The sequence below is a fragment of the Salmo salar genome, chromosome ssa17 (genome assembly GCF_905237065.1).
Source record: "Salmo salar chromosome ssa17, Ssal_v3.1, whole genome shotgun sequence".
Classification (NCBI taxonomy): domain Eukaryota; kingdom Metazoa; phylum Chordata; class Actinopteri; order Salmoniformes; family Salmonidae; genus Salmo; species Salmo salar.
Window position 1 is genome coordinate 83,598,148 of NC_059458.1, and position 12,500 is coordinate 83,610,647.

General features: G+C 45.4%; 1 protein-coding gene across 1 annotated transcript in view; it reads right to left on the minus strand.

Moving 5' to 3' along the window:
* The window catches only part of LOC106599296 (ELKS/Rab6-interacting/CAST family member 1), a 678,087-nt gene that overhangs the window by 132,490 nt on the left and 533,097 nt on the right, over positions 1-12,500 (minus strand). The window contains 1 exon segment of the mRNA XM_045700260.1: positions 7,505-7,606. Within this exon segment, the coding sequence (XP_045556216.1) occupies positions 7,505-7,606 (102 nt within the window).

Below are 12,500 nucleotides of genomic sequence, written 5' to 3' on the forward strand. Positions count from 1 at the left end.
CAACAACTACAGTAGCATCTAGCTAGAAACACAACAACAGCTACAGTAGCATCTAGCTAGAAACACGACAACAGCTACAGTAGCATCTAGCTAGAAACACAACAACAACAGCTACAGTAGCATCTAGCTAGAAACACAACAACAGCTACAGTAGCATCTAGCTAGAAACACGACAACAGCTACAGTAGCAGCTAGCTAGAAACACGACAACAATAACTACAGTAGCATCTAGCTAGAAACACGACAACAACAGCTACAGTAGCATCTAGCTAGAAACACAACAACAGCTACAGTAGCATCTAGCTAGAAACACAACAACAGCTACAGTAGCATCTAGCTAGAAACACAACAACAACAGCTACAGTAGCATCTAGCTAGAAACACAACAACAACAACTACAGTAGCATCTAGCTAGAAACACGACAACAACAGCTACAGTAGCAGCTAGCTAGAAACACAACAACAACAGCTACAGTAGCATCTAGCTAGAAACACAACAACAGCTACAGTAGCATCTAGCTAGAAACACGACAACAACAGCTACAGTAGCAGCTAGCTCGAAACACGACAACAATAACTACAGTTGCATCTAGCTAGAAACATGACAACAACTACAGTAGCATCTAGCTAGAAACACAACAACAGCTACAGTAGCATCTAGCTAGAAACACAACAACAGCTACAGTAGCATCTAGCTAGAAACACGACAACAACAGCTACAGTAGCATCTAGCTAGAAACATGACAACAACTACAGTAGCATCTAGCTAGAAACACAACAACAGCTACAGTAGCATCTAGCTAGAAACACGACAACAATAACTACAGTAGCATCTAGCTAGAAACATGACAACAACAGCTACAGTAGCATCTAGCTAGAAACACAACAACAGCTACAGTAGCATCTAGCTAGAAACATGACAACAACAGCTACAGTAGCATCTAGCTAGAAACACGACAACAACAGCTACAGTAGCATCTAGCTAGAAACATGACAACAACAGCTACAGTAGCATCTAGCTAGAAACACGACAACAACAGCTACAGTAGCATCTAGCTAGAAACACAACAACAACAGCTACAGTAGCAACTAGCTAGAAACACGACAACAACAGCTACAGTAGCATCTAGCTAGAAACACAACAACAGCTACAGTAGCATCTAGCTAGAAACACAACAACAACAGCTACAGTAGCATCTAGCTAGAAACACAACAACAGCTACAGTAGCATCTAGCTAGAAACACGACAACAACAGCTACAGTAGCATCTAGCTAGAAACATGACAACAACTACAGTAGCATCTAGCTAGAAACACAACAACAGCTACAGTAGCATCTAGCTAGAAACACGACAACAATAACTACAGTAGCATCTAGCTAGAAACATGACAACAACAGCTACAGTAGCATCTAGCTAGAAACACAACAACAGCTACAGTAGCATCTAGCTAGAAACATGACAACAACAACTACAGTAGCAGCTAGCTAGAAACACGACAACAGCTACAGTAGCATCTAGCTAGAAACATGACAACAGCTACAGTAGCATCTAGCTAGAAACACGACAACAACAGCTACAGTAGCATCTAGCTATAAACACAACAACAGCTACAGTAGCATCTAGCTAGAAACACAACAACAACAGCTACAGTAGCAACTAGCTAGAAACACAACAACAACAGCTACAGTAGCATCTAGCTAGAAACACAACAACAACAGCTACAGTAGCATCTAGCTAGAAACACAACAACAACAGCTACAGTAGCATCTAGCTAGAAACACGACAACAACAGCTACAGTAGCATCTAGCTATAAACTCAACAACAACTACAGTAGCATCTAGCTAGAAACACAACAACAACTACAGTAGCATCTAGCTATAAACTCAACAACAACTACAGTAGCATCTAGCTAGAAACACAACAACAACAGCTACAGTAGCATCTAGCTAGAAACAAAAACAGAAAGACATTAGGGAGAGAGTGAGAAGGAGAGAGAAAAAGCAAACAGAGAGAGACTAAAGCTGTAACTTTATTTAGACTTTATCAGAGAGGTGGATAAAGGGTGTTAGATGGAAACTAAATCCGACTAGAAAGACTCCAGGATGAAGAACACACTCTCTCGGTCTGTTTGTGCAGTATCGTGTGGTTTTAGGTCTCCCTATGCTAACAGAATGAGTGAAGGGGAATGGAAGACTGGAAGAATGACATAGTGGAGAGATGTGATGCTTGCCGTTGTTCCTGTTTTGATTGGAGTGTCCGTCTGTGAATAATGACAGGGAATTGTCCCCAGATCAGAGAGAGACGAGGCGACACTAAGTGTTTTCTTGGCAACTAGAGATGAGCGAATGGGATGGGGGGTTCTGTGATTAACGGAATATGTGTGTGTGTGTGTGTGTGTGTGTGTGTGTGTGTGTGTGTGTGTGTGTGTGTGTGTGTGTGTGTGTGTGTGTGTGTGTGTGTGTGTGTGTGTGTGTGTGTGTGTGTGTGTGTGTGTGTGTGTGTGTGTGTGTGTGTGTGTGAGAATATTCACCGAACAGACATTCTTTCTCACCGACTATACTTTCCAGGTTGACTTTGTGACAGAAAGCAGCTCCCATACACTGTCTCACACACATTATCTCACACTGTGTCACCCCCCCCCTCCCTCATCCCTCCTTCATCAACTCTAACTCTCTCCCTGTTCCATGTCGTCTTGTCCCGGGCCCTTCCGGTTCTGGAGCCTTTAGAGTGAGGTGTCAACCTGAATAACTCTCTGTTCTGGGGGCCTCTGGGGCCAGAGGCCTGGGGGTATGGAAGGGACTCCTTGGTGGACAGGATTACTCATACATACTGTACTGTATGTTTGGTGTACTGGTGAAGAAGTCAAGACGCCATGTTAAAATGATCTAGAGGAGGAATGGGAGCAATAAAACAGGACTGGCTTATTTAAACTGACTGCTGGTGAGATCTGTCTCTACTCCTTATTTAGACTGACTGCTGGGGAGATCTGTCTCTCCTTCTCCTTATTTAGACTGACTGCTGGGGAGATCTGTCTCTCCTTCTCCTTATTTAGACTGACTGCTGGGGAGATCTGTCTCTACTCCTTATTTAGACTGACTGCTGGGGAGATCTGTCTCTCCTTCTCCTTATTTAGACTGACTGCTGGGGAGATCTGTCTCTCCTCCTCCTTATTTAGACTGACTGCTGGGGAGATCTGTCTCTCCTTCTCCTTATTTAGACTGACTGCTGGGGAAATCTGTCTCTCCTTCTCCTTATTTAGACTGACTGCTGGGGAGATCTGTCTCGCCTTCTCCTTATTTAGACTGACTGCTGGGGAGATCTGTCTTTCCTTCTCCTTATTTAGACTGACTGCTGGGGAGATCTGTCTCGCCTTCTCCTTATTTAGACTGACTGCTGGGGAGATCTGTCTCTCCTTCTCCTTATTTAGACTGACTGCTGGGAAGATCTGTCTCTACTCCTCCTTATTTAGACTGACTGCTGGGGAGATCTGTCTCTACTCCTTATTTAGACTGACTGCTGGGGAGATCTGTCTCTCCTTCTCCTTATTTAGACTGACTGCTGGGGAAATCTGTCTCTCCTCCTTATTTAGACTGACTGTTGGGGAGATCTGTCTCTCTCTCTCTGTCCCTCTGTCTGTCCCTCTCTTTCTCCTCCTGCCCTTCCTCTCTCCTTCTCCTTCTTCAGACTTACTGCTGGGGTGATCTGTCTTTCTCTCTCCCTCTATCCCTCTCTTCCTCCCTTCCTCCTTCCCTCCATATCTCCTCCTTATTTCGACTGACTGCTGGAGAGATCTGTGTCTCCTTCCCTCCATGTCTCTCCGTCTCTCCCTGGCCTGTCTGTTAAGCAGGACAATACAGTATGGTACAGTAACATTACACTGTGCTGTAAGGCTCATCGGAAGGCTATAGGTCCATCATGAAGGCTTCAGACTATACATTATTGAGCATTGGGAAAACAATGGACGGACAAAGCCAATCAAATCCTGGAAAGCTGTACACTAAGCATGGAGACCGGATACTGTTCCAGAGAGAACTGGACTGAGATTGGGGCCTAATGTGGTGTGTGTGTGTATACAGTCTGCTCATGTGTACTGTGTGTGTGTGTGTGTGTCTGCTATGCCTGCCTGTGTGTCAGAGCCTTTGTGCGCCCAAATGCGTTTTGGTGCCTAATATGAAATAATAGGAGCGCTTACAGCTGAGGGTGCTGCAGTTTATTGAATGTGAAAGATGTAATTTCCTGTTGTTTATGCTTGGCTGTAATGACTTTGCCTTGTAAACCAGGACATAGCCTTTAGGGATACATTAAACATTACAGACTGAGAGAGAGCAAGAGAGGGAGGGAGGGAGGGAGGGAGGGAGGGAGGGAGGGAGGGAGGGAGGGAGGGAGGGAGGGAGGGAGGGAAGAAGGGAGCAAAAGAGAGAAGTGTAAAGGAGGACATAAAACAGAGGACGAGTGGAAGACAAAAGCGAACTCAGTATGGGGAGATCAGATGACAGGAGTAGTAGAGGAATCAGTATGGGGAGATCAGATGACAGGAGTAGTAGAGGACTCAGTATGGGGAGATCAGATGACAGGAGTAGTAGAGGACTCAGTATGGGGAGATCAGATGACAGGAGTAGTAGAGGACTCAGTATGGGGAGATCAGATGACAGGAGTAGTGGAGGACTCAGTATGGGGAGATCAGATGACAGGAGTAGTAGAGGACTCAGTATGGGGAGATCAGATGACAGGAGTAGTGGAGGACTCAGTATGGGGAGATCAGATGACAGGAGTAGTAGAGGACTCAGTATGGGGAGATCAGATGACAGGAGTAGTAGAGGACTCAGTATGGGGAGATCAGATGACAGGAGTAGTAGAGGACTCAGTATGGGGAGATCAGATGACAGGAGTAGTAGAGGACTCAGTATGGGGAGATCAGATGACAGGAGTAGTGGAGGACTCAATATGGGGAGATCAGATGACAGGAGTAGTAGAGGACTCAGTATGGGGAGATCAGATGACAGGAGTAGTGGAGGATTCAGTATGGGGAGATCAGATGACAGGAGTAGTGGAGGACTCAGTATGGGGAGATCAGATGACAGGAGTAGTAGAGGATTCAGTATGGGGAGATCAGATGACAGGAGTAGTGGAGGACTCAGTATGGGGAGATCAGATGACAGGAGTAGTAGAGTACTCAGTATGGGGAGATCAGATGACAGGAGTAGTAGAGGACTCAGTATGGGGAGGATGGATCATATTATGTGGGCCAAATGGCACCATAAGCCAAATATTTACTACATTTGACCAGATGCTGGTCAAAACTAGTGCACTATTTAGGGAATAGGGTGCTATTTGGAACACACATGGGTGCCATGTTCTCAGCCCTGTGCATGTGTCTTGTCCTGGCTGTACTCTGTATGGTATGTACAGTACAGGCCTGGAAACTAAGAAAACACAGCAGGCCCTGAGACACTGGACTATAATGACTTACAGTAACACACTGGACTGTAATGATTTACAGTAACACACTGGACTGTAATGACTTACAGTAACACACTGGACTGTAATGATTTACAGTAACACACTGGACTGTAATGACTTACAGTAACACACTGGACTATAATGACTTACAGTAACACCCTGGACTATAATGACTTACAGTAACACCCTGGACTATAATGACTTACAGTAACACACTGGACTATAATGACTTACAGTAACACACTGGACTATAATGACTTACAGTAACACACTGTACTATAATGACTTACAGTAACACCCTGGACTATAATGACTTACAGTAACACACTGGACTATAATGACTTACAGTAACACACTGGACTATAATGACTTACAGTAACACACTGGACTATAATGACTTACAGTAACACACTGGACTGTAATGACTTACAGTAACACACTGGACTATAATGACTTACAGTAACACACTGGACTATAATGACTTACAGTAACACACTGGACTATAATGACTTACAGTAACACCCTGGACTGTAATGATTTACAGTAACACCCTGGACTATAATGATTTACAGTAACACCCTGGACTGTAATGATTTACAGTAACACCCTGGACTGTAATGATTTACATTAATACCCTGGACTGTAATGATTTACAGTAACACCCTGGCCTGTAATGATTTACAGTAACAGTACTGTACAGAATAAAGTCACATACTACTCTACTAGTCTCACAGGTTTGTAGTTTCACTTGCAACAGGCGTCCAGAAACCAGACTTTTGCACCAACCCTCTGTTGACTAGCTGGAGGGATTGTGTGAAGGTGAACGGAAAGGCTGGAGCAACGAACCGCCCTTGCTGTCTCTGCCTTGCCGGTTCCCCTCTTTCCACTGGGATTCTCTGCCTCTAACCCTTTTACAGAGGCTGAGTCACTGGCCTACTGGTGTTCTTCCATGCCGTCCATGGGAGGGGTGCGTCACTTGAGTGGGTTGAGTCACTGACGTGGTCTTCCTGTCTGGGTTGGCGCCCCCCCCTTGGGTTGTGCCATGGCGGAGATCGTTGTGGGCTATACTCGGCCTTGTCTTAGGACGGTAAGTTGGTGGTTGGAGACATCCCTCTAGTGGTGTGGGGGCTGTGCTTTGGCAAAGTGGGTGGGGTTATATCCTGCCTGTTTGGCCCTGTCCGGGGTATCATCGGATGGGGCCACAGTGTCTTCTGATCCCTCCTGTCTCAGCCTCCAGTATTTATGCTGCAGTAGTTTATGTGTCGGGGGCTAGGGTCAGTCTGTTACATCTGGAGTATTTCTCTTGTCCTATCCGGTGTCCTGTGTGTATTTAAATATGCTCTCTCTAATTCTCTCTTTCTCTCTTTCTGTCTTTCTCTCGGAGGACCTGAGCCCTAGGACCATGCCTCAGGACTACCTGGTATGATGACTCCTTGCTGTCCCCAGTCCACCTGGCCGTGCTGCTGCTCCAGTTTCAACTGTTCTGCCTGCGGCTATGGAACCCTGACCTGTTCACCGGACGTGCTTGTTGCACCCTCGACAACTACTATGATTATTATTATTTGACCATGCTGGTCATTTATGAACATTTTAACATTTTAACATTTTGACCATGTTCTGTTTTAATATCCACCCTGCACAGCCAGAAGAGGACTGGCCACCCCTCATAGCCTGGTTCCTCTCTAGGTTTCTTCCTAGGTTTTTGGCCTTTCTAGGGAGTTTTTCCTAGGGAGTTTTTCCTAGCCACCGTGCTTCTTTCACATGCTTTGCTTGCTGTTTGGGGTTTTAGGCTGGGTTTCTGTACAGCACTTTGAGAATATCAGCTGATGTACGAAGGGCTATATAAAAATAAATTTGATTTGATTTGATTTGATTTGATTGTGAGAAAGTGTGAATTCTGAAAGCAGGATTTGAACTAGCATCGCTACAGCAGTCTTTCTCAACAGGAAACAGTATTCCAGGGACCAATACGCTAAGGCCCTTTCTCCTTAGAAGACTGCATACATTAACATTTAATTGACATACATTGCATTTGTTCTTACCTGGTCTGGGGAGGGTTTGTGATTGGTCTGCTCAGAACGTGAGGAGGCCTTCAGATGCTCAGCCTCATAGTTGTCAGCCATCAGCTTCATACGGTTCTGGGTCTGGTAGAGAGACAACAGAATAGTAAGAACATTCTAATCAACATACAGTAGATTCATATGTTTACATAATAACCACAGCTTCATATGGAGTCTGGTAGAGAGACATAGAAGAAGAGAGTTTAATATGATTCTACCTTTATTATCAACAGTATTATCAATATACAGGAGATTCATATGGTTCTGTGTCTGCATGGGAGGAACACATGTTAAGAGAAAGGGTCACTGTATTGGACAAAGTCTGCATCTAATACACACCCTTTATATATACCCTTCATCAATGCCCTTCATCAATACCCCCTTTATCAATACCCTTCATCAATACCACCTTCATCAATATCACCTTCATCAATAGCCCCTTCATCAATATCCCCTTCATCAATACACCCTTCATCAATGCCCTTCATCAATACCCTTCATCAATACCACCTTCATCAATACCACCTTCATCAATATCACCTTCATCAATAGCCCCTTCATCAATATCCCCTTCATCAATACACCCTTCATCAATGCCCTTCATCAATACCCCCTTTATCAATACCCTTCATCAATACCACCTTCATCAATATCACCTTCATCGATACCCCCTTCATCAATATCCCCTTCATCAATATACCCTTTGTCAATACACCCTTCATCAATACCCTTCATCAATACCCCCTTCATCAATACCTCCTTCATCAATACCCCCTTCATCGATACCCCCTTCATCGATACCCCCTTCATCAATACCCCCTTCATCGATACCCCCTTCATCGATACCCCCTTCATCAATACCCCTTCATCGATACCCCTTCATCGATACCCCCTTCATCGATACCCCCTTCATCAGTACCCCTTCATCAATACCCCTTCATCAATATACCCTTTGTCAATACACCCTTCATCAATACCCTTCATCAATACCCTTCATCAATACCCCTTCATCAATACCCCCTTCATCAATACCTCCTTCATCAATACCCCCTTCATCGATACCCCCTTCATCGATACCCCCTTCATCAGTACCCCTTCATCAATACCCCCTTCATCAATACCCCCTTTATCAATACCCTTCATCAATACCACCTTCATCAATATCACCTTCATCAATAGCCCCTTCATCAATATCCCCTTCATCAATACCCCCTTCATCAATACCCCCTTCATCAATACCCTTCGTCAATACCCCCTTCGTCAATACCCTTTGTCAATACCCCCTTTGTCAATACCCCCTTCATCAATACACCCTTCATCAATACCTTTCATCAATACACCCTTTATCCATACCCTTCATCAATACACCCTTCATCAATACCCCCTTCATCAATACCCCCTTCATCAATACACCCTTCATCAATACCCTTCATCAATACCCTTCATCAATACCCCCTTCATCAATACACCCTTCATCAATACCCCTTTCATCAATACACCCTTCATCGATACCCCCTTCATCGATACCCCTTCATCTATACCCCTTCATCAATACCCCTTCATCGATACCCCTTCATCGATACCCCCTTCATCGATACCCCTTCATCAATACCCCTTCATCGATACCCCTTCATCGATACCCCTTCATCGATACCCCTTCATCGATACCCCTTCATCGATACCCCCTTCATCGATACCCCCTTCATCAGTACCCCTTCATCAATACCCCTTCATCAATATACCCTTTGTCAATACACCCTTCATCAATACCCTTCATCAATACCCTTCATCAATACCCCCTTCATCAATACCCCCTTCATCAATACCTCCTTCATCAATACCCCCTTCATCGATACCCCCTTCATCGATACCCCCTTCATCAATACCCCCTTCATCAATACCCCTTCATCGATACCCCCTTCATCGATACCCCTTCTTCAGTACCCCCTTCATCAATACCCCCTTCATCAATATACCCTTTGTCAATACACCCTTCATCAATACCCTTCATCAATACCCCCTTCATCAATACCCCCTTCATCAATACCCTTCATCAATACCCTTCATCAATACCCCCTTCATCAATACCCCTTCATCAATACCCTTCATCAATACCCCCTTCATCGATACCCCCTTCATCAATACCCCCTTCATCAATACCCCTTCATCAATACCCTTCATCAATACCCCCTTCATCGATACCCCCTTCATCAATACCCCCTTCATCAATACCCCTTCATCGATACACCCTTCATCGATACACCCTTCATCAATACCCCCTTCATCGATACCCCCTTCATCGATACCCCCTTCATCGATACACCCTTCATCGATACCCCCTTCATCAAAACCCTTCATCAATACTCCCTTCATCAATACCCTTCATCAATACCTCCTTCATCGATACCCCCTTCATCAATACCGCTTCATCGATACCCCCTTCATCATTACCCTTCATCAATACCCCCTTCATCAAAACCCTTCATCAATACTCCCTTCATCAATACCCTTCATCAATACCCCCTTCATCAATACCCTTCATCGATACCCCCTTCATCAATACTCCCTTCATCAATACCCTTCATCGATACCCCCTTCATCAATACCCTTCATCGATACCCCCTTCATCAATACTCCCTTCATCAATACCTCCTTCATCGATACACCCTTCATCAATACCCTTCATCAATACCACCTTCATCAATGCCCTTCATCAATACCCTTCATCAATACCCTTTTAATAGTGCTCACTAACATGTACAGGCTGTATAGACATTATAACACACCAGTTTAACAGAGAATGTGCTACTGTACTGCACACACACATCTCTAAACAGAATCTCTGCACAGAACTTGGTGCCTCTCCCAGAACCTTTTCCACTAGCAGGAGGAGTTATCAAATCCCTATCAGACTGTACACTGTTACAGGGAAAATGCTCCTGTATGAATGCCATTACTGACGTTAGAAGAACCAGAAGAGTTTGATTTTCTTTCAGAACGGTAGAATATAACTTTGAGCCCCGCAGCGAGAGTTCCACTACGGCATATTCACACTATCTTCAGCTGGAACTGATCTGAGAGCAGCGGAGAGGAGAGAGGAAATACCCTCAGAGAGATCTTTAAAGGAGAGGAGAAGAGGAGGGTGTGAAAAAGTAATAACAGAGAGAAGGAGGAAGCGATGGAGGGGGAGGTAAGGAGAGACAGCGAGAGAGAGATAGAGAGACCCACATATGGACTAACACGTGTCACTGAGGAGTAAAGAAAGGAAAATATCCTCAGGTGGATTCACACACACACACACACACACACACACACACACACACACACACACACACACACACACACACACACACACACACACACACACACACACACACACACACACACACACACACACACACACACACACACACACTTCCCAACATGCTGTTTTTATTGAGTGGTGGTGTTTATATATTGTGAAGTCCAGTCCTGGTGAAATCAGCAGTGATGCAGTCAGATCCCTCAGTCTCCTCCAGTGAGGTGGTAGATGACCACATGAACACAGAGAACATGGATATAGGGGGAATCATCATATCTACATTACCAATCAGCCTGCCAGTCTCCTCAGCAGGACATGGTAGATGCACACACAGAACATAAGACCTATAAAATGCTTTAAATCAGAGAGGGAAGTGAAGTGGAGTGGAACCGTGGCACGCCCAAACCCTCGCCCTTCCCTTCCGGCACCACGTCCCCCTCTCTGTCTCCGTCTCTGACCCGATGCAAAATGTGATGGTTGATCTCCTTTTGTTTGGTTTTCTCACTCTACCCAACCCCTCCCTCCCTCCCTCCATTCCCCTCCCTGCATCCCTCCATTCCCCTCCCTCCCTCCATCCCTCCATTCCCCTCCCTCCATCCCTCCATTCCCCTCCCTCCATCCCTCCATTCCCCTCCCTCCATCCCTCCATTCCCCTCCCTCCATCCCTCCATTCCCCTCCCTGCATCCCTCCATTCCCCTCCCTCCATCCCTCCATTCCCCTCCCTGCATCCCTCCATTCCCCTCCCTGCATCCCTCCATTCCCCTCCCTCCATCCCTCCATTCCCCTCCCTGCATCCCTCCATTCCCCTCCCTCCATCCCTCCATTCCCCTCCCTCCATCCCTCCATTCCCCTGCCTCCATCCCTCCTTCCTTCTTTCCTGTCTCTGGGCCTCCACCACTCCAACCCAACTGGAAGCAAACCCCCCCCCCGTACCAAGGACCTTATGATGAGTGAACTACAGCTTGTGTCTGTCTGGTCCCTGGTTGACATTCATCTCTTCTCTTCATCACTATATGAGACCTGGGTTGAAGATATCCCGGTTAGGACCACGTTATAATTCCAGAATTCCATATCATTTAAAAAATAAACAAATGAATGGGACCGGCCCCATTGCTGGATTCTACCAGCAGATCATTGAAAAGGTGACCAGCGGTCGGGAAAGTTACAAAGTGGATGTAGATCATGTGATTATATAGTACCTGCAAAATACCGGTCTCAACGTCAACAGTGAAGAGGCGACTCCGGGATGCTGACCTTCTAGGCAGAGTTCCTCTGTCCAGTGTCTGTGTTCTTTTGCCCATTTTATTATTTTATTTTTATTGGCCAGTCTGAGATATGGCTTTTTCTTTGCAACTCCAGCATCCCGGAGTCGGGACGTTGTTGACACTGTTGACGTTGAGACTGGTGTTTTGCGGGTGCTATTTAATGAAGCTGCCAGTTGAGTACTTGTGAGGCATCTGTTTCTCAAACAAGACACTAATGTACTTGTCCTCTTGCTCAGTTGTGCACCAGGGCCTCCCACTCCTCTTTCTATTCTGGTTAGAGCCAGTTTGCGCTGTTCTGTGAAGGGAGTAGTACACAGCGTTGTACGAGATCTTCAGTTTCTTGGCAGTTTCTCGCAAGGAATAGCCTTCATTTCTCAAAACAAGAATAGACTGACGAGTTTCAGAAGAAAG